The sequence below is a fragment of the Oncorhynchus nerka genome, linkage group LG23, assembly GCF_034236695.1.
Source record: "Oncorhynchus nerka isolate Pitt River linkage group LG23, Oner_Uvic_2.0, whole genome shotgun sequence".
NCBI classification, from domain to species: Eukaryota; Metazoa; Chordata; class Actinopteri; order Salmoniformes; family Salmonidae; genus Oncorhynchus; species Oncorhynchus nerka.
In genome coordinates this window covers 43473737-43497635 of record NC_088418.1, presented here as the reverse complement: position 1 = coordinate 43497635, position 23899 = coordinate 43473737, and the positions used below count along the sequence as shown (strand labels likewise).

The 23899-nt window shown below is 44.0% G+C and overlaps 1 protein-coding gene across 4 annotated transcripts in view; it reads left to right on the top strand.

Moving 5' to 3' along the window:
- gramd4a (GRAM domain containing 4a) overlaps window positions 1–23899 on the top strand; it is a 71091-nt gene that overhangs the window by 18298 nt on the left and 28894 nt on the right. For 3 of the 4 annotated variants that reach the window (XM_065008131.1, XM_029630029.2, XM_029630030.2), the window contains exon 3: window positions 2283–2403. In XM_065008131.1, the coding sequence (XP_064864203.1) occupies window positions 2283–2403 (121 nt within the window). Of the gene's footprint in view, window positions 1–1527; window positions 1981–2282; window positions 2404–23899 lie in introns of those variants that run through there. The other variant, XM_029630031.2, reaches the window with a different exon arrangement.

The window sequence follows — 23899 nt, the reverse complement described above, 5'->3', positions numbered from 1 at the left end:
CAAGACCAACTATTTAAGTGCCTTTTTGAATGGGCTATGTTAGTAGGTGCAAGGCACATCGGTTTGTGTCAAGAACTGCAGAGCTACAGAGTTTTTCACACTCAACAGTTTCCAATGTGTATCAAGAATGGTCCACCACCCAAACAACCAGCCAAACTCTGTGGGAAGCATTGTAAACAACATGGGCCAGCATCCCTGAGTAACACTTTCAACTTGTAGAGTCCATGCCCCAATCAATTTAGACTGTTCTGTTGGAAAAGGGGGGAGGGGGGGCAACTTGATATTAGGACAGTTCTTTTTTGTTTTTACACACACACACACACACACACACACACACACACACACACACACACACACACAGAGTGTACAAAGAGTATTTAAATATTTATAATTTAAAAAATTATACACAACAATTTAGGCAACAGGGATCTTGATCCAGGAGGGGGTTGAATGTCTGGTGTAACCAAGAAGCTTGATCTTGACATCTAGCCATCTTAGTTAGCAAATGTATAGCTGGAGCACTGAAGTAGATACATTAGTTGACACATCTTAGATTTCATGGGTGGGGGTGTCTTTTATGGGTACCCTTGAGCGGTATTGTAAATCTTACTGTCGATATTTCAAAATAGTCCGTTATACGGTGTAAGCCTAATAATTCGATATGTTTTCTGCCCAGGATCAAACATGAGACCAGCTCAATGCCAGCTGCTGACTTTCTAGTAATTTTCTGAAAAACAACTTTCACAATCATAGAAATAGAAGCATATAACTGAGGGGGAGTAGACCTGAACAGTGGTTTTGTAAATGAAAGATGCCCGTAATATGCTTCCCCCATTCATCCAGAGTTTGAGAAATAACCTTTTGTTGGGCTACGCAGCGTCCTAGTTCTTTAAATTCCTGGGCTCTGCAACATGGACCCCCCCAACACACATGCTGTGTTGTCTTCTTAGGTCTCTCTTTATGTGGTGTCTCTCTTGTCATGTTTTTTTGTCCTACACTTTTTTTATTTTTAATCCCAGCACCCGTCCCCGCAGGGGGCCTTTTGGTAGGCCGTCATTGTAAATAAGAATAAAAGTTGAACGAATAAAATCATCAAACACACTACTGCTCGTTCCTCAATGCTGCAGATACTCCATGCTAGTTCTGCACTGCTGCTTCTTTACTCCTCAGGACCAGATCACATGACCTGGGTGTTTACTTCCTGTTCCAGACGCACCCAGTCTAGCCCCTCCCCTCTTGTTTCTCTCTATCCTCCTTCTCAAATCAACTCTCTCTGACATTTGGGCTACAGAGTGAAGGCTCTCCGTTTTAGTTTTTCATTCATCTCACCGTCTTTTCTCTTCATCCCTTGTTAATCACTGGCTGCATCCCAAGTAGGGCATCTTTAACTAAATTCCTTTCTCTCTTCTCATCCCTTGTTCTCTCTCTCATGCACTTGACAGGCAACATAACAGATTAAGACACGCTGCAGTCAGGAATGCTGCAGGGAGAAGAAGAAGAAGAAGCTGCTGCAGTGTGTGTTCGGCTTTATGTGTGTGTTGGCCGTGACTGTCTTTGTCTGTGGCAGGAGCCTCTTAAAGGGACACCCTGCCTGCGTTGGTCCGTTGGCGGCTGGTAAACCTGCAGTGGCTCAGAATAACTGCAGCTTCCACGCTTTCCTTCTCTCCTCCCTCCTTTCATCCTCTGTTGCTTTCTTTAACACTCCTATTTCTGTCGCTTTCTCTTGACACATCTTTTTCATCTACTGATCTTCTCTTCCCCCCCCCCCCCTCCACTCTTCCCCTCTTTCACCATCTCTCTCTCACCTGGTATTGGTCTGGTAATCTATGGAGTAATGCGGTGTCGTGGACTACAGCCATGAGTCAGTTGGGGGTAGAGAGTGGTTGAGTCATCAGTGTTGCGTTTAAACTAGAGGACAGTCAGTCGGTAGGGATCTCCTCTGCAACGCTTTTCAAAACGGGAGGGAAACGCACTGGCTGTGTGAGTCATCATACTGGAGATATAGCTACTCCGCCGTGTGTGTGTGTGTGTCGGTTTTATTCATGCTTGTTTTAATGTGTGTTAAGTCGATCTCTCATATGTTTTTTTTTATTTTTACGTGCTTTTCTTCTGTGTGTGTGATGTCATGCCTGTATTAATGTTAATTTAGCCTCTTGGTGTGTGTACGTGCGTGCAGATGAGTTCTGGGGCTCTCACCATGGAGCCCGCCTTTCAGGACTTCCAGTGTGTGGGCGTGTGCGTTGATATTACGCTTGTATGAACGTGCGCTTCTCTGTGTGCAGGCGGGTTCGGGGGCTCTCAACATGGCTGCAGCCTTTCAAGACTTCCAGAGGAGCGATTCGGACCGGCTAAACGAGGTGAAGGGTCATCTAGAGATTGCCTTACTGGAGAAACACTTCCTACGTAAGTAACCTTAACAACCCTAACACACGTTTTAGCTACTGTAGCTTTTTATTTGTCCTCCGTTGCGATCTGCTTGTGGACATGAATTGGGGAGTCTGTGTGAGAATTGGAGAGGCTGGAGGACTGGGTGTTGTGGTGGAGGGATGTACGAGGGAGTTGCAAATTCAATTGTGCCGATTCATGTTCATACTCTAACACACACACCTCTGTGCTGGGTCAGCCACACTCCTAATGCCTCTGGCCAATGTGGCTGCCCTGCCCCATTAACCCAACTCAGAGATGGGTACATACTGTACCAAGCCTATGCTGCTGTAGTGTAGCACGTGTAGTGGCCTGTGCTGTTTGTGTGTGTGTGTGTGTGTGTGCAGTTTTTCCATCCACAGGTCTGCCAGTGTGCCTCTGCATCCCTGAGAGTGTGAGTATGCATTGCTGAAGCTAACACACGGGCTAAAACTGTATGGCTAAAGCCTTTTGCTAACGCTATATGGCTGAAGCTATAGGCTTGAAGCTGTTATTAATTGCCAGTGCTAAAGCTATATGTTCAAAGCTATAGTGAAGCTAAAGCTATATGGCTACATGTACAGTGCTAAATATACACTCCCCTAGTAATTATTTGGATAGTGACGCTAAAATGTTAAATTTAGCTCTATACTCCAGAATTTTGGATTTGAGATCAAATGTTTTATATGTGGCGACAGTACAGAATATCACCTTTTTTTAAAGAGTATTTTTCATACATACCAATTTTTTATTATTTAGAAATGAAAGCACTTTGACTCTAAGTCCTGTTAAATAAAACAGCACACAAAGACTTCCATAATTCATAAATTACCAACTGACTCTGTAGTGAGAATGTAAGCGAATTAAAAGCAAGCTAATTGCAATGCCTCATAAAGATTCACATTGGTTAAAGAGGATGGGCTATCAGCTGATCATTCATGTTGTTGATGATGTAAATCTACTAGTTAGCTAGCTATTCTGTCCCCCCCCAAAAATGTTTTTACTTGATTATAGTTTGTTCTGTTGCTGACGTGCCTCTTACCAGTGGCGATTTTGGCATGTAAATCTTGATGGGGCAAATATATATATATAAAAATGGGGTGTTTGTCACCATTATAGTGCAATTTATGTATTCTTTAGTGTTGTGTAGTGGCTTTTGCCAACAAAGCCACTACACAACACTAAACAATACATGAATTGCACTATAATGGTGACAACCTGTGCCCACAAACTGTTAGGGCCTACATGAAGCTGTCCCAACAGCAGAGGTTTCTTTTCAGCACCATGGATTGACTCCTTACCACCTCTACACCTGTCTATCAGCCTTGTCTGGCAGTGACACAGTTCATTCAGCCTCATTTACTGCCATTTTAAAAAGACATAGCTACTATGGCTGACTTGCCTAAACAAATGTGTTTTCTACTGATTATTGAGATTTAGAAATTATGGCATAAGGGACCGACAAGCGCATAAGAGGCCATCTGTAATTTCTATTAAGACATTAATGAGCGAGCTAGGATGGATGTAGTCAGTATAACTATTTGTTCAGCACTTTTGAAATGTACAGCGACAGAATACAGAACATGGGTCGTTCGTTCGTACAGTATTCTCCCTATACACCAAGTCAGAACAGTAGGATAAATAAAGGGGGCATATAAGCAGATAATGAAAGCTCTTACAATATTAGATTACATTTGGCTAAAACAGGCTATAGGCTACCTGTGCACCACCAAGTCAAAACAGTAGGTGAAATTATGAGGGGGAAAGGGACAAAATTATTAGGGTGAGGCACATGGGGCTTTCAAGATGCTGGGAACTCGGGTGGGGGAAACAAGGTCAACTCATGACGTCAGTGATCTTTAGGTCGGAGCTCTAGAAAGAGGCCAGAGTTCTCAACTTAGATTTCAGAGTTTGATGACTGTTAAACATTTTGCCAGTCGGTACTCGAACCCCCAGAGTTTCCAGTTGTCTTCAACTGTGTATTAAAGTATTTATTTCAAAGGTTAGTATTTTGTTCTCATTCCTAGCACGCATTGGTTACATCAAACTTGGGACTCTACAAACTTGGCTGTTGGATGCATATGCAGTTTGTTTTTGTTTCGGATTATGTTGTGTCCAATTTGAATGGTAAATAATGAATTTGGTCATCTTGGAGTCACTTTTATTGTAAATATAAAAATATGTTTCTGAACACGTCTACATTCAATGTGGATGCTACCATGATTACGGATCATCTCTGTTATGTATACGCCGGGAGTCAGAAAGCAGAAGGTGAGTTTTTTAAAATACGGAACAGATGCAAAAGAACAAACATGGGATGCGAACTGAACGTGAGAGACAATAACACCTAAGGACTGGTTTAACAAAGAGGGCTAAATAATCAGGGAAGTGCAGGTGTCCATAATGAGGGCGTGCCAGGACCGGTGGTTAGTAAACTGGCGACATCGGGCACCGGAGTGGAACTAGATGTGACAATCGTGAATAATGAGTGCATAAATATCATAACCACCCCCAAAAAATGCTAACTGCCTCTGTTATTAGTAATGGTGAGAGGTTTGCATGTTTTGGGGGTATGATCTTATGACACCTTCAAATGGGGGGACTAGATGCATAAAATGCTTTGACTTCTAAATGGTTAAATGGATATGTATTAAAATACCCCTAAATAAAAGGTGCCATTCTGTACCTTTTGCCTCATACAGTACCAGTCAAAAGTTTGGACACCTGCTCATTCAAGGTGTTGTATCCTTTTCCCTCTTGCTCTCATCCAACACTTCCCACACTGCCCCTACTCGGATGGTATCGCGCCGTCCCAATCTTCGCTCTCTCTCCCCCGCTACTCTCTCCTCTTCCATCCTATCATCTCTTCCCTCTGCTCAAACCTTCTCCAAACTATCTCCTGATTCTGCCTCCTCAACCCTCCTCTCCTCCCTTTCTGCATCCCTTGATTCTCTATGTCCCCTATCCTCCAGGCCGGCTCGGTCCTCCCCTCCTGCTCCGTGGCTCGACGACTCATTGCGAGCTCACAGAACAGGGCTCCGGGCAGCCGAGCGGAAATGGAGGAAAACTCGCCTCCCTGCGGACCTGGCATCCTTTCACTCCCTCCTCTCTACATTTTCCTCTTCTGTCTCTGCTGCTAAAGCCACTTTCTACCACTCTAAATTCCAAGCATCTGCCTCTAACCCTAGGAAGCTCTTTGCCACCTTCTCCTCCCTCCTGAATCCTCCCCCCTCCTCCTCCCTCTCTGCAGATGACTTCGTCAACCATTTTGAAAAAGGTCGACGACATCCGATCCTCGTTTGCTAAGTCAAACGACACCGCTGGTTCTGCTCACACTGCCCAACCCTGTGCTCTGACCTCTTTCTCCCCTCTCTCTCCAGATGAAATCTCGCGTCTTGTGACGGCCGGCCGCCCAACAACCTGCCCGCTTGACCCTATTCCCTCCTCTCTTCTCCAGACCATTTCCGGAGACCTTCTCCCTTACCTCACCTCGCTCATCAACTCATCCCTGACCGCTAGCTACGTCCCTTCTGTCTTCAAGAGAGCGAGAGTTGCACCCCTTCTGAAAAAACCTACACTCGATCCCTCCGATGTCAACAACTACAGACCAGTATCCCTTCTTTCTTTTCTCTCAAACTCTTGAACGTGCCGTCCTTGGCCAGCTCTCCCGCTATCTCTCTCAGAATGACCTTCTTGATCCAAATCAGTCAGGTTTCAAGACTAGTCATTCAACTGAGACTGCTCTTCTCTGTATCACGGAGGCCCTCCGCACTGCTAAAGCTAACTCTCTCTCCTCTGCTCTTATCCTTCTAGACTTATCGGCTGTGAACCATCAGATCCTCCTCTCCACCCTCTCCGAGTTGGGCATCTCCGGCGCGGCCCACGCTTGGATTGCGTCCTACCTGACAGGTCGCTCCTACCAGGTGGTGTGGCGAGAATCTGTCTCCTCACCACGCGCTCTCACCACTGGCGTCCCCCAGGGCTCTGTTCTAGGCCCTCTCCTATTCTCGCTATACACCAAGTCACTTGGCTCTGTCATAACCTCACATGGTCTCTCCTATCATTGCTATGCAGACGACACACAATTAATCTTCTCCTTTCCCCCTTCTGATGACCAGGTGGCGAATCGCATCTCTGCATGTCTGGCAGACATATCAGTGTGGATGACGGATCACCACCTCAAGCTGAACCTCGGCAAGACGGAGCTGCTCTTCCTCCCGGGGAAGGACTGCCCATTCCATGATCTCGCCATCACGGTTGACAACTCCATTGTGTCCTCCTCCCAGAGCGCTAAGAACCTTGGCGTGATCCTGGACAACACCCTGTCGTTCTCAACGAACATCAAGGCGGTGGCCCGTTCTTGTAGGTTCATGCTCTACAACATCCGCAGAGTACGACCCTGCCTCACACAGGAAGCAGCGCAGGTCCTAATCCAGGCACTTGTCATCTCCCGTCTTGATTACTGCAACTCGCTGTTGGCTGGGCTCCCTGCCTGTGCCATTAAACCCTACAACTCATCCAGAACGCCGCAGCCCGTCTGGTGTTCAACCTTCCCAAGTTCTCTCCACGTCACCCCGCTCCTCCGCTCTCTCCACTCACTGGCTTCCAGTTGAAGCTCGCATCCGCTACAAGACCATGGTGCTTGCCTACGGAGCTGTGAGGGGAACGGCACCTCAGTACTACCTCCAGGCTCTGATCAGGCCCTACACCCAAACAAGGGCACTGCGTTCATCCACCTCTGGCCTGCTCGCCTCCCTACCACTGAGGAAGTACAGTTCCCGTGCAGCCCAGTCAAAACTGTTCGCTGCTCTGGCCCCCCAATGGTGGAACGAACTCCCTCACGACGCCAGGACAGCGGAGTCAATCACCACCTTCCGGAGACACCTGAAACCCCACCTCTTTCAGGAATACCTAGGATAGGATAAAGTAATCCTTCTCACCCCCCTTAAAAGATTTAGATGCACTATTGTAAAGTGGCTGTTCCACTGGATGTCTTAAGGTGAACGCACCAATTTGTAAGTCGCTCTGGATAAGAGCGTCTGCTAAATGACTTAAATGTAATGTAAATGTGTTCTTTATTTTTTACCTATTTTCTACATTGTAGAATAATAGTGAAGACATCAAAACTATGAAATATAACACACATGGAGTCGTTAAACAAATCAAAATATATTTGAGATTTTTCAAAGTAGCCACCTTTAGCCTTGACAGCTTTGCACACTATTGGCATTTTCTCAACCAGCTTCACCTGGAATGCTTTTCAAACAGTCTTGAAGGAGTTTCCACATGCTGGGCACTTGTTGGCTACTTTTTCTTCAATCTGCAGTCCAACTCAGCCCAAACCATCTCTATTTTGTTGAGGTGAGGTAATTGTGGAGGCCAGGTCATCTGATGCAGCACTCCATCACTCTCCTTATCAAATAGCCCTTATACAGCCTGGAGGTGTGTTGGGTCATTGTCCTGTTGAAAAACAAATGATGGTCCCATTAAGTGCAAACCAGATGGGATGGCGTATCGCTGCAGAATGCTGTGATAGCCATGCTGTTTAAGTGTGCCTTGAATTCTCCATGCTTCACGGTGGGAACCACACATGCATAGATCCGTTCACCTACTCTGCGTCTCAGAGACACGGCGGTTGCAACCAAAAATCTCAAATTTGGACTCATCAGATCAAAGGACAGATTTCTATCAGTCGAATGTCCATTGCTCATGTTTCTTCTGCCAAGCAAGTCTCTTCTTATTGGTGTTCTTAGTAGTGGTTTCTTTGCAACAATTTGACCATGAAGGCCTGATTTTCACAGTCTCATCTGAACAGTTGATGTGTCTGTTACTTGAACTCTGAAGCATTTATTTGGGCTGCAATCTGAGGCTGGTAACTCCAATGAACTTGTCCTCTGCAGCTGTGGTAACTCTGGGTCTTCCTTTCCTGTGGCAGTCTTCATGAGAGCCAGTTTCATCATAGCTTTTAATGTTTTTTGCGACTGCACTTGAAGAAAATAAATTCCACAAATGAACTTTTAACAAGGCACACCTGTTAATTGAAATGTATTCCAGGTGACTACCTCATGAAGCTGGTTGAGAGAATGCAAAGCTGTCGTCAAGGAAAAGGGTGGCTACTTTGAAGAATCTCAAAATATATTTGTTTAACACTTTTTTGTTGTTTTTTGTTTTTTGGTTACTACATGATTCCATATGTGTTATTTCATAGTTGTTGATGTCTTCACGATTATTCTATGTAGAAAATAGTCAAAAGAAAGAAACCCTGGATTGAGTGTCAACTTTTGACTGGTATTATAAATATGTAACATTTGATGTCAAATCCAAATGAAATGTTTTTAGCTAAAGCTGGTATGGCTGCCAGGTGTATTCTGTTAAGTCTTTTCTTATTTAGGTATATTGTTTTAGCAGTTTAATTATTTAGCCGTAGTCCCTCTCAGCCCTGTAGAGGGTCCTTATGAAGACCCTGTTACACAAACGCACAGATGGATGAGAGAATCGGCATCTAACAGCACGGTCTCATCACCAGTACTCATTTAGACAGACCAATAATGTCCCAATGAATGCTGTCTACAGAGTTGAGTGCCATTTGTGTCGTTGGTACTTAGCCCACTTTTTTTTTTGTTGGTCAGGGCAATTTGCTCTTTCAAGTTCACTCTCCTGTTTTGTGTGGGATCTGTATGGAGAGGGGAGGTAGGTATAGGGGAGGTTTATCTAAAATATAATCTGCATATATACTTGACATACTCATGCATTATTCACCTCTGTTTTGTTACCAATGACAGTCTTCCATAGCTGATGTTTGAGTTAGTGTTTAGCATGTTATAGAAGACATGGCAGCCTTGCTGAAGGTCCGAATAGAGATGTTGTGTTTAGTCCCTGGCCTCTCTACACACTTCATACTCAATGGCAGTAGGGGACTGTTGTGTTCGTGAACTGGAGTGAATCTGTTTCTGGGTTATACAGGTCCTGACCAGGCCCCCCCCTCTGCTCTCTTTCTCCCGTCCTCTATCCCTCTCTTCCTCCCAGTGTAATTGGACCAGTAGGAGCGGTGAAGCATGAGAATCCATTAGCAGCTAAATGGACTTTGCTCTGTTCATTCTTGCTTTCTGTTCATCTCTGCTTTCTGTTCTGTTCATTTCTGTTTTCATCTCTGCACAGTTTGTTCAGTGTGGGGAGGTAGTGGAGCAGGGCGAAGAGAGAGACAAGCATATGAGGTCTGAGTGGATGAGATGAAACTTGCTCGTGGTTAGACTTTAGCATTGCCTATAGTTGTTCTGAGGCCCCAGTCTGAACAGCTGAAAAAACCTCAAGCTGCTAGACAGGCTAATATGCTACTAGAACTCTCAGGCAATCTGTACACATGCGTTAAAGAGATCAATCGAACTCGACTAAAATAATGGATATGCCAATGAAAATGTGAGCGGGAAAGGTTGCCCCCCCCCCCCCCCCCAGCAAAATTGGCCTATATTTTAGACTATTGTTTGTGTTTCACACTGTTGAGAAAAAGATCAGACGATAATGCTTGTTTGGATGTCGACCCCAGTACATGTTCATGTCATCGTCCCCAATCAACTGCATTACACTTGGACTGACTACCACCACTGATTTCTGTATGCTAGCTCTGCTACCAGCTTATATGAACAGGAGTTAGCACTTAGGAGTAATTTCTTCTAAACCTGAAAAGAAACACCCTTTTTTAAATGTTGTGCTGTGAAAACGGCTATAGATATAGATCTATATCTCAGACTGTAGTAACCACATTGTGGGCCTGTTACAATGCATAGATTTGTTGAGTGTGAGCCAATCTGGCATCCTATCAAATCAAACGAGATTGTGGACTACAGGAAAAGGAGGACCGCGCACGTCCCCATTCTCCTTGAAGTGGAACAGGTTGAGAGCTTCAAGTTCCTTGGTGTCCACATCACCAACAAACTATTATGCTCCAAGCAAACCAAGACAGCTGTGAAGAGGGCACGACAAAGCCCATTTCCCCCTCCAGGAGAAAATATTTGGCATGGGTCCTCAGATCCTCAAAGTTCTACAGGTGTGCCATAGAGGGCACTGGTTGCGTCACTGCCTGTTACGGCAACTGCTCGGCCTCCGACCGCAAGGCGCTACAGAGGGTAGTCCGTATGGCCCAGTAGACACACTGGAGCTAAGCTGCCGCTACTGGAGCACCAAGTCTAGGTCCAAAAGGCTTCTCAACAGCTTTTACCCCCAAGCCATAAGACTCCTGAACAAGTAATCAAATGGCTACCCAGACTATTTGCATTGTGTACCAACATTCGTGTTTAGTTTGAGAAACAAACGTCTCATAAGTTCAACTGACAGCTTCATTAAATACTACCTGCAAAACACCCGTCTCAATGTCAACAGTGAAGAGGTGACTCCACGATGCTGGCCTTTTGGGCAGAGTTGCAAAGAAACATATCTCAGACTGGCCAATAAAAAGAAAAGATTAAGATGGGCAAAAGAACAGACACTTGACAGAGGAACTCTGAGACTGGTGTTTTGCGGGTACTATTTAATAAAGCTGCCAGTTGAGGACTTGTGAGGCATCTCTTTCACAAACTAGACACTAATGTACTTGTCCTCTTGCTCAGTTGTGCACTGGGGCATCCCACTCTTTTTATACTGGCTAGAGACAGTTTGTGCTGTTCTGTGAAGGAGGTAGTACAGTGTTTTAATTTTTTTTTATTGCTTCTTTAATTGCTTTAACAGTTTTCAGCTGTGCTAACATAATTGCAAAAGTTTTCTAATGATCAATTAGCCTTTTTTAAATGATCTTGGATTAGCTAACAACGATGTCATGGCTTTAGAAGCTTCTGATAGGCTAATTGACATCATTTGAGTCAATTGGTGTGCCTCTTTGCTTGACATCATGGGAAAATCAAAAGAAATAAGCCAAGAGCTCAGAAAAATAATTGTAGACCACCACAAGTCTGGTTCATCATTGGGAGCAATTTCCAAATGCCTGAAGGTATCGAATTCATCTGTATAAACAATAGTACGCAAGTATAAACTCCATGGGACCACGCAGCCGCCATACCGCTCAGGAAGGAGACGTGTTCTGTCTCCTAGAGATGAATGTACTTTGGTGCGAAAAGAGCAAATCAATTCCAGAACAACAGCGAAGGACCTTGTGAAGATGCTTGAGGAAACGGGTACAAAAGTGTCTATATCCACAGTAAAATGAGTCCTATATCGACATAACCTGAAAGGCCGCTCAACAAGGAAGAAGTCACTGCTCCAAAACCACCATAAAAAGCCAGACTACGGTTTGCCACTGCACATGGGGACAAAGATTATACTTCTGGAGAAAAGTCCTCTGGGCTGATGGAACTGTTTGGCCATAATGACCATCGTTATGTTTTGAGGAAAAAGGGGGAGGCTTGCAAGCTGTAACGCACCATCTCAACCATGAAGTACGGGTTTGGCAGCATCATGTTGTGGGGGAGCTTTGAGCAGGAAGGACTGATGCACTTCAAAAAATAGATAGCATCATGAGGCTGGAAAATTGTGGATATTTTGAAGCAACCTCTCAAGACATCAGTTACGAAGTTAAAGCTTGGTCACAAATGGGTCTTCCAAATGGACAATGACCCCAAGCATACTTCTGAAGTTGTGGCAAAATGGTTTAAGGACAACAGTCAAGGTATTGGAGTGGTCATCACAAAGCCCTGACATCAGTCCTATATAAAATGTGTGGGCAGAACTGAAAAAGTGTGTGTGAGCAAGGAGGCCTACAAACCTGACTCCGGAGGAATGGGACAAAATTCACCCAACTTATTGTAGGAAGCTTGTGGAAGGCTACCTAAAACGTTTTACCCAATCTAAATCATTTAAAGGCAATGCTGCCAAACTCTATGCTAATTGATTTTATGTAAACTTCTGACCCACTGTGAATGTGATGAAAGAAATAAAAGCTGAAATAAATCATTCTCTCTACTGTTATTCTGACATTTCATTTATATGAAAATAAAGTGGTGATCCTAACTGACCTAAGACAGGGAATATTTACTAAGATTAAATGTCAGGAATTGTGAAACTGAGTTTAAATGTATTTGTTTATGGTTTAAGGTTTATGTAAACTTCTGACAACTAGATATTACATAAATAAATTAGCTGTTTCCAGCTGCAGTAGTCATTTACAACATTAACAATGTATACACTGTATTTCTGATCAATTGAGAGAAATCCAAGAGTGCAAAGCTGTCAAGGCAAACAGTGGCTACTTTGAAGAATATAAAACATATTTTGATTTAACACCATTTTGGTTACCATTTTTTTTTTTTTTTACAATGTAGAAAATTGTAAAAGTAAAGAACCCTTTGAATGAGTAGGTGTGTCCAGCATTTGACTGGTACAACAGGGCCCAAAAAATGGTGTACTATGTAGGGTATAGGGTGCCATTTGGGATGCAGCACCCCTCACTATATGAGATGGGGAGTCAGTGAGGAAACAACAGGCTTGTCTGTGGTGATCCTGTTTGTTCTTGTTGCCTGATCATCTTTATCACATTGATTATTGATATTGTCAACTAATCACTCCTTCCATTTCAGTTCTACAGGGACCGTTTCCCAGTGCTGTTGTAGCACTAACCAGAGTCGTTGACACAATGTAGGTTTGTAGAGTGCGCCGCCCTATGGGAGTTCCGGTAACATCCTCTTCCTCCTCATGTTGGGTCAGTGGGTGTGTTGCGATGCTTGATAGACAGAAAGAACAGCTGGTCTCTCTCTCTCTCTCTCTCTCTCTTGTGTGTGTGTGTGTGTGTGTTACATTGTTGCTGTGTCACTGTTGCCCTACGGTAGCTCCTGGCTCTCAGAACAGATTAGTACAGTTTATATCTCACTCTCTCTGTCATGGCTGAGTCAACCTCTCTTCCCTTACAACCCTCTCACTTCATGTACCCTGTGAAAAATCCGACAATGTCTCCTAGAACGACAAAGCACTATCGATACAGGTGCTTGTTTGGCTCTATTATGACTGGTTACTGACTGAGCTACTCACGACTTCCTAGTTAGATCTGTGTTTTACGTGCTACTCGTTGTGCAGAAGAGGAATCTCAGTACTGTCTCTGGTTTGGTTTCCACTGCTTGCAGCCTGTTGCGTGGTTGTCCGGGGGTGTGTCTGTACTTCATGATTCTGAAGCATGCATTCTGCAGGCAGATGCCTCCTTTAAGCATAAAGTACTGCAGATAACGAGACATTGCACAGTGGATGTTTACATTTATATAAGGAGTTTAACTCGATCCATGAAACATTAGGCAGCAACAAGCAGGCCGCAAACAAACAGCATCCTCCTCCATCCCTAAGTCTTCTCTCCAGCTATTTACAGTGTCATGCATCTCCCTGGTTGTCAGCAGGCTAATACTGTAATTATGCTGTTTAGGACACAGGAGTTACACTATATTCAATACGTCATATGGATGATATAACATGGGCATATACCGTCAGCAATAAAGTCACATTCATTTATATAGAATATAATTGTAGTTTTTTCAGTCGACTCAGATCTCACTATGGGTCATTGGTTAAGCCTTGTTCAAGCACGTCTAACAGGCCAATCTATATAACACCTCGCAATGCTATGGTTTCTAGTCTATTTGGTTACTAGCTTGTTAAGCAGCTTTCTTCAGAATACTAGCTCTCTTAACGGTTCCTTTTGGTGTGGATTTGGTATTTTATTAGGATCACCATTTAGCTGTTGTGAAAGCACCAGCTACTCTTCCTGGGGGATGCCACCCACCACAGAGCGTTGTGGCTTCTTTTCTATTTTCAGGAACTTCAGTTTAATTTGACTGATTTCAAGTTAGCTTGTTAGGAGCGCTTTTTGTAGACTGCTAGCTATGGTACACCTGTTGCCTGGCATGCATGCAATTAGCATTGATAGCTCGCTAGCTCCACTGCTTTAGCATCCCGCCTATGGGTTTCCACTAGTTTTAGCAAATGTTACCTGTGGTCTCTAGCTCACCATCGGTTCCCACCGTTCAGAATTAGCTGAACATACCAGTGTCTTCGCTAGCTAGTGGGCTAACGGCACCACGGGTGCTTCAGCTGTCAACTTCTGCGCTAAACCCCCATTCAGTTTGTTTGGCTAACATGAGCGGCGCTGTTTCTTCTTAGTGTGTTACGCCACCATTGAAGCACCATCCCTTTTTAAATCCCCCTGTAGAAGATGACCTAGCTGTGTGTTTCTACCTCGTGTTACTTGGTTTACAAACCGGGTCACTATTCTGTTTTTCACACGACGGCTAGCTAGCTATCATCACTCAGGTGAAGATAACCAGCTAATTAGCTAGCGTCCCTGTTCGCTCGACTTTCACTACACCGAAAGAATAAAGACTGCATTTATTCCCCACCACCCTGGTAAATAAAGCTGTCATCCTGCTTACCTGACTCAAGCTCACGTTACCCAGTGTCTCTCAACTTCACGTTGTAGTAGCAGTGTGAGTAGCTAGCTATCTATCCCCACGGTAATTCCATTTGCTTTCGTCCGTCCGGTCGAAACGAGATGTTGACAGGCTTACAGACAATTTGTCAGGGAAGAGGGAGAAAAAAGCACCCAAGCCTAGCAAAGCTTGCCTTTCAATTGTGGGTATGATTCCTATCGGATCTGTGCTACTTGCCTCGGCGTAGACCACGTTTTCGCAGCTCTCGTTAACTCTGCTAGCTCTGTGCAATGCGCTAAGCTGGGCCCTGGTGTCATTTAAATGTAGAGTACCGCACATGCACACATCCATTAGTCCACAACGTTTGGAGAATGTTTACTTCTGAACAATGTTTCCTTTATTATCACCACTTCCTGCCATAATGTTCCTGTCATAACCTTGTTGAACTCTAAACTCTTATCTTTTTTTTCTCTCACCTTTTATATAACCAGGTAGGCCAGTTGAGAACGAGTTCTCATTTACAACTGCGACCTGGCCAAGATGAAGCGAAGCAGTGCAACAAAAATGAGTTACACAAACACATGTACAGTCAATAACACAATAGAAAAATCTATGTACAGTGTGTGCAAATGTAGAAGAGTAGGGAGGCCATAGAGGTGAAATAATTACAATCTAGCATTAACACTGGAGTGATGGATGATGATGATGATGATGATGTGCAAGTAGAGATACTGGGGTGCAAAAGAGCAAGAGGATAAATATGGGGATGAGGTAGATGGGTGTGCTATTTACAGATTGGCTGTGTGCCGTGATCGGTAAGCTTCTCTGACAGCTGGTGCTTAAAGTTAGTGAGGGAGCTAAGACTCCATCTTCAGTGGTTATTTTATTTTTAATTGCAATTCATTCCAGTCATTGGCATCAGAGAACTGTAAGGAAAGGTGGCCAAAGGAAGTGTTTGGAAGTGAAATATACTTGCTGGAGCACGTTCTACAGGTGGGTGTTGCTATGGTGACCAGTGCGCTGAGATAAGGCAGGGCTTTACCTAGCAAAGACTTATAGATGACCTGGAGCCAGTGGGTTTGGTGACGAATATGAAGCGAGGGCCAGCCAACGAGAGCATACAGGTCGCAGTGGTGGGTAGTATATGGGGCTTTGGTGACAAAATGAATGGCACTGTGATAGACTGCATCCAATTTGCTGAGTAGAGTGTTGGAGGCTATTTTGTAAATGACATCAAGGATGTCAGTTTTACAAGGGTATGTTTGGCAGCAGGAGTGGAGGCTTTGTTGTGAAATAGTTCATAAATATTTAATTTAGGGTTGGAGGTGCTTAATTTGAGTCTGGAAGGAGAGTTTACAGTCTAACCAGACACCTAGGTATTTGTAGTTGTGCACATTCTAAGTCTGAACATTCCAGAGTAGTGATTCTAGTCGGGCGGTCGGGTGTGGGCATCAATCAGTTAAAGAGCATGCATTTTGTTTTACTAGCACTTAAAAGCAGTTGGAGGCCACGGAAGGAGAGTTGTATGGCATTGAAGCTCGTTTGGAGGTTTAAGTGTCCAAAGAAGGGCCAGATGAATACAGAATGTGTCGTCTGCGTAGAGGTGGATCAGAGAATCACCAGCCGCAAGAGCGACGTCATATATACAGAGAAGAGTCGGCTCGAGAATTGAACCCTGTGGCACCCCTATAGAGACTTCCAGAAGTCCGGACAATAGGCCCTCTGATTTGACACAGGGTTCTGTGTGTGTGTGTGTGTGTGTCTCTCTCTAACCCAGTGGGATGTAGGGCAGGGCAGCAATAGGAGAATATTGATCAGCCAGTCACCAACAGAACAGGACAGAACTAACTGTCCTGTATGGAATGCAGTTGGATTGTGTCAGGACAGCAGTGACATCAACAATAGCATGAGGTATGGTGACATCGGGGTCACAGTGGGGTGGAGTTTGTGTCAATAGTACAGTGTCTCTGTGACCTGTAGGGTCTGTGTTGTTTAATAGATCGACCCTGTGTGCATGGGCTTTGCGTGTGTGCCGGGGTTAATCGATCAGCCAATCAGTCTCTGACTGTCCCCACCTACCGATTTGACCAATCCACATCGTGCGTGTTAAAATGAAGTCTACGTTTACAGTACATAACACGGCCATGTTTAAAAAAAATATATTGATGTGTACATGCATGCATAGCGCTCTCTTACACTAACTACTTACCCTCGTTGTTGGTGTGTGTGAATGGACCCATTGTTCTGCTGGTGTAATCTCATGCAGTACTTTTCCTTCTCTTAGCCTAGATGAGAGGGATTTTTTTTTTGGTCTGCTTGCATACACACATGGCATTCACACTGGACGCTGCCTTTGACTAGTATAGGGGTCCTGAGGTTCTGTCGGGACAGACTGCATGGGAGGGGAGTCGTCCAACGTACTTGGTTGGTAGATTCCAGAACGTTTTAAGGACTCTAGGCTCCATCTCTAACTCTGCAGACTGGAAGGCCTCTCTTGTATTTATGCTATAGGATCCAGATGTGACTCGCTATAAGCAGACTTGACCCACATACCCTGATTCTCTCCTCTGGGGTTTTGATCAGCTATGAGGTTGTTTGTTTGGTACAGATGTCGCAGTGTGACACAAGGCTATAAACTTGACACCGAGACCGGCTGACTGGGAGCTGTATTTGAGTGCAGGGAGATTCTGAGTCTATTTGGGTCAGGTCCGTTAGGCAGTAACCTTCCACTGAATCCCAACTTCAGCGTAGTGGGACGAGGTTGTTTGGGCCTGTATCAGTGCTGGCGGGTCGCTTTTCTGAGGTGTAGAGAGTTGGGTCGCTTCTGGATTTGGTCGATACCATAGCCCAGTTGGAGTGTGGGATCCTGTGGTGTCGGTCAATACCCTAGCTCAGCAGGGTGTGCTGGCTGTGTATCAGAGGAGATGGAGGACTGCAGCGGCCCAGGCTCCAGACTTTGACGGGCTCGTCGACGGAGGTTGGACCGACAAGATTAAATCTCACAAGAGCAACCTCAACCTCAGTAAGTTAACATGACCCATTTGAGTTTTTAAGACCTCGGTCTCCCACAACCTCAGTAGGTTCATGTGATCCGTTTCTCTGTCTGTCTCGATAGCCCCAGAATATTTAACCTGCCTTTTCTGGGTAACTATCTCCTAACTCTCTGACCTGTCTGTGTACCTCCTGTAGATTTTAAAGTTTCATTGGTTAGACCAGCAGCTCTAGGGTGTGACACATCACTCTAACTGTGAAGGGCTCTGTCTCCCCACTGTGTGGATGAGTGGGATATGGATTATGAGGAGATGGCACTCAAACCGAAAAAATCAGTTTCTTCTCAGCTGGTCAGTGGAGAGAACGGGAGAGCGACACTCAGGCATGAGTCTTAGCTATTTAAGGACAGTTGAACCACACACATGATGTTTGTGCATGACTCTGACCCTGGGTTGTAGGATGTTGTATGTTACTGGGGTTCATTGTGGCCAGAGAAGGAAGGGAAACAGGCACGCTCTGTTACTGTGCCACTGTGACCCAGGGTAAACTGCACTCCTGATTCTGACGCTTAAGTGTTAGAAGTACACTAGCACCTCTGTTATCTCTGCTTGAAGCACAGGTGTGCTTTCCATTGTATTCACAGTTACAATTTATACAGACGTGATAATTAAATGTATTTCCAGGCACTAGCGTTTTGTCCCGTCCTAAGTTGGTTTAGACTTGATTCTTCCGCCCCCTGGCTGAGTACAGAGAGAAATATGGTGTCTCCTATTGCCCTGGAAGAGGTTGTCTTCGCTGATATATCCCTTAGTCAATGTGAACTGTGCCTTGGTCTTATTATTGCTCACACATTTTCTGTTTGCCGCAAAATTGAAAAGCAACTGAGTCAAAATGCCTTGCGATCTGGAGGGTGGCCTTTTGCACCCCCCCTCCCCCGTGGTTCTAATGTGGAATCTGCACCATTGCCGGAATCATGGACAGTGTGGATTTTAGAACATTCCATGATTTTAAAGACTCATGTACACTGAGAATACCAGACATTAGGAACACCTTTCTAACATTGAGTTGCACCCCCTCCCCTTTTGCCCTCCCAACAGCCTCAACTCGTCGGTGCGTTCCACAGGGATGCTGGCCCAATGCTTGCCACAGTTGTCAAGTTGGCTGGATGTCCTCTGGGTGATGGGCCATTCTTGATACACACTGGGAAACTGTTGAGTGTGAAAAACCACAGCAGTGTTGCAGTTCCTGGCACCTACCGTACTCCATTCAAAGGCACTTCAATCTTTTTGTCTTGCCTATTCCCTTTCTTTTTTTCTTTTTTAAAATATTTTATTTTTGCATTTTCCAATTAAGAACATTCAAAACAAAAGTGAAAAGATATTAGACAACGATAGGACAAAGTGACAGTAACAGACGAGCGTAACAAAAAAAATTATATAAACAAACATACAATAATTTTAAAAAATAACGAGACATTGGATCACCTGCGGTAGGCTACATATTATACGTTACGTGTGAAACATTATGTGAGGATTATATATAGATTCAATCAATGAGATGTGGGGGGAGAATCTCCATATAGTCAATAAAAGGTTGGCAAATTCTGTAAAATGTCTAACTTATTCCTCAAGCAGTAAGTGATTTTCTCCAAAGGGATACAACTATTAACTTCCGAAAGCCACATTGCAACTGGCAGGGAGGAATCCAATTTCCATTTCAAGGCAATACATTTCTTGGCAATCGCTAGCATTATTTCTGTTAGCTTTATAGTATGGCTTTGCCTAAGATTGGTGTTAGTAAAGTTACCCAGTAGACAGACCTCCGGGTCTAAAGGGAATGCAACCCCGTGAATTGAGGATATGGTATCGCATACCCCCTGCCAGAAACCGTGTAGTTTTGAACACTGCCAAGTGGACTGGAGGAATGTTCCTTCATCTGAGCCACATCTAAAACATAGGGAGGAGATATCTGGGTTGAACTGATGGAGGAAATTAAACTGGATCAGTCTGTATCTGGAGTTCAATGTGGATGTAACCCCATCCCTGCATAGGTCACTCTATAGATCCTCATCAAGATCAATACCCAGATCTTTCTCTCATCTAAGTCGGGGTTTATCTAGCCCAGGCAGTGTTAGTCCTGACATAAGAGCATTGTAAACACGGGAAATGGTCTTGAACAGTGGTTGGTCTGCGTGGCAGAGTTGTTCAATAGGTGACATCTTAGGTAGGTTCCATTGTCCCTTGAGAGTCACCCTAATAAAGTTTCATAGTTGTAGGTAGCTAAAGAAGTCCCTGTTAGGCAAGTGGTATTTCTGTTTCAGCTGATCAAAAGACATAACTCCCTCCCTGTAACAATGTTCCAGAAGAGTGATTCCCTTATCAGACCATGGTCTAAAGTTACTATTCTGGAAAAACATAGGGATCAATCTATTGTTCCATAAATGGGTTTTAGGGGAAAGGAATCCCCCTCGTCCGAACAGCTCATGCAGTTTGCACCATGCCAGGACAGAATGTATGATTTAAAAGGTTGTCTGTGATGGTTTTTATAGATTTTCTGTCCCATTTGTAAAACAAATCTGCCCCAGTGTCATCATTTACCTCAAGCTTTTCAATGTTCAACCATGAGGGAGAGGGACCATTGTCAAACCTCTGAGCCAGAAACCTAGACTGTGCAGCCCAGTAGTACATTCTAAAATTGGGGAGGTTTAAGCCCCCTTGACTGTAATCAAGGATAAGTTTATCCAGGCCAACCCTAGGGGTTTTGCCGTGCCAGATAAACCGTCTGGTCAGCTTGTCGAGAGAGGAAAAAAATGCTGCGGGAACAGGGATAGGGAGAGATTGAAACAGATATAGAAACCTGGGCAGGACATTCATTTTAATTACATTGATTCTACCCAGTAGAGTGAGAGGTAAGTCCATCCATTTACAAAGGTCAACCTCCACCTTTTGCAACAAACTGGCCAGATTGAGTTTATAGAGGTTGTTCAGATTACCATCCACCATTATGCCCAAATATGTGAAGCCCATAGGCGACCATCTAAAGGAAACTTGTGCTTGATGGTATGATGGTCAAAGACAGACAACGGTAAGATTTCGCTTCTATCAAAATTGACCTTATATCCAGAGAAAGAACTATAACACTGTAGTATGATCTGCAAGTGAGAGAGGGAGTGTTCTGGGTTTGTTAGAAATAAGATAAGGTCGTCCGCAAAGAGTGATAATTTATGGGTATGGGGGCCCACCTCAAAGCCATGTATGTCAGGGCACGTTCTAATAGCCTCAGCCAACGGTTCGATGGCGAGGGCAAAGAGGTGGGGGCTAATTGGGCAACCTTGTCTGTTCCCCCTATAAAGAGGGAAAGAGGAGGAAGTAATCCCATTGGTAGCAATCCTAGCTTTAGGAGATTTGTAGAGTGATTTTATCAAATTTACAAACACGGTACCTGAACCAAACTTTTCCAAGACTCGAAAGAGGTATGGCCATTCAACCCTATCAAAGGCCTTTTCAGCGTCGAGGGAGACTGCGACACTAGGTATTTTGTTTTTGTTAGCAAGGTGAATTATATCAAAGAACCTTCTGAGATTATTGGAGGACAATCTATTAATTATGAAGCCAGTCTGATCTGGGTTGACCAACAGGGGAAGACATGACTCCAGTCTCTTAGATAGCATCTTGGTGACCAGTTTACAATCTGTGTTAAGGAGAGAGATTGGTCTATAGGAGGCGCACTTTAGCGGGTTTTTGCCTTTCTTGTGGATTACAGTAATCACTGCTTGAGAGAAGGACTCTGGAAAGCAGTTGTCTTCTCTGGCTTTTTAAGTACCTCCATAAGGTAGGGGACCAACAGCTCCCTAAATTCTTTATAGAACTCTGGAGGAAGCCATCCTCCCCAGGAGATTTATTAGAAGGTAAGGATTTAATGGCCTCCAACAATTCAGGAACTGAGAAGTGTTCACTCAGGCGCTCGCTGTCTTCCCCTGACAGGCATGGGAGGTTGAGAGAGGAGAGAAAGGAGTCTATCTCTGATAGATCATCGCTTGATTGGGAAGTGTAGAGGTCTTCATAGTATTTCTTAAAAGTATTATTAATTTCAGTAGGGTAGAAAGATATCTCTTTAGTGAGAGTTTCTATGGCATTAATTGTCCTCTTACTTTCCTCTGCTTTCAGTTGCCATGCCAATACTTTGTGAGCTTTCTCTCCAAGCTCATAATAACGCTGTTTTGATTTAGTGATGGCCCTCTCAGCTTGATATGTGTTCAGAATATTATATTTAAGTTTTTTATTTACTTAAAAGCCTGTATAGATCTTTAGTCGGGCCTCTTTGGTAGGTTTTCTCTAGCTCGGAGATTTCAGATTCAAGGGCACTCAGTTCCGCACCGTGTTTTTTCTTCAGCCCTTTAGTATAGGAAATAATCTGTCCCCTCAGATAGGCCTTCAATGTGTCCCAAAGAATGAAGCTGTCAGGAGCAGAGGGTTTGTTTGTCAAAGTAAAAATATTGATCTGCTCTTTGATGAATGCACAAAATTCAGGTTGCTTTAGGAGTGTAGAATTTAGTCTCCATCTATATGCTCCATTTACCTTAGTAGGAATGGAGATTGATAATACCAGAGGAGAATGGTCACTAAGCAATCTGGGGAGATACTCGACATCTAACACTCTATGAAACAGTTGTGTCGAAAGTAAAAAGTTATCTATGCGTGTGTGGGTGTGAATAAAAAGAGTAGTCCCTATCCTGTGGGTGCAACTGTCTCCATGTCTAGTAAATTGAGATCTTTCATGAATGACGTGGTGAGCTTGCCGGCTTTGGTAAGAAGTGAGGGTTTATCAGAAGACCTATCAAGAACTGTATCTAAGCAAAAATTAAAATCTCCTCCAACCAGTAGCCATCCTGGTGGTGCTTGAGCAACCTGAAGGAAGACATTCTGAATAAACATATGGTCATCGAAGTTAGGAGCATAAATATTCAATAGGGTCCAAGACTCTGAAAACATATGCCCCTGCAACAAAACAAACCTGCCAGAGGGATCAGAGATGGTGTTGTTGACGCAGAAGGGGATGTGTCTACTTATCAAAATTGCAGTTCCTCTTGCTTTGGAGTTAAAAGAGGATGCAAAAACTTGTCCTAACCATTCCCTCTTCAATTTCTTGTGTTCACTGGCTGTAAGATGTGTTTCTTGTAAAAACACAATGTCAGCCTTTAATTTCTTAAGGTATGTATAGACTCTTTTCCTTTTAATCGGGCTGTTAAGACCTTTTACGTTGAATGTGACATTTTAGTGGATTAAGCATAGGTTGGGTTTCAAATATGTAACTGAAAAGAAATCTATCATATGCAGATAATTAGGAAATGTTTCAACTTTGGTTTGAGCACAAAAGTGACCTGTGTGTCTCTTTAGGAAGGAAACAATAAACATAGAAAAAAATAATAAAAATCCCACCCACCCCGATTGTCAGACTAAAACAACAATCCCAACAATCAAACATGAATACACTTGTAGAGATACGTTGCTGCTCGCTTTCCATCTTGCTCGTACTAGCTAAACCTTGGCGTAAACTAAAACCTGCGAGCTCTCTAAATTGAAAACAAACGTTGTGAATAGATATTTATGGCTGAATATTTACTGCCCACGGTAAGGGATGCTTGAGTCTCTTTTCGGAAGATTAACATAAATGAGGGGGAAAGCAGTGGGCCTAAACCCACTTATTGCTTCGCCCAGTAGATATGGACTAAACCAAAATGTACTCCCCTGTAAATGTAATAGAACTCACCCCGGGAAGATACGGTTAGTTGAAAATGTACAAATCAATTATAGTGACCGGGAGATACCAGCAGTTCAATCCGGATAAGAGAAAACAAACTAACTGAATTTGATCCCCCAGAGAGACCTTCCTGGCTCAGACGTTGCTCAGTTCTTTGAGAAAAGTGTGCACTTCTCCCGGTGTGTAGAAGAGATGGCTTCGGCCTTTGTACTGAACTTTCATCCGTGCAGGGTGGATGAGGTAGCCGGTGATGTTCTTCTCCTTCAGTGCTTTGGCGGCAGGTCTGAACTGCTTGCGGCGTCTGGCGAGATCCGCGCTCATATCTGGGAAAAGGCTGACCCTCTTTCCATCGA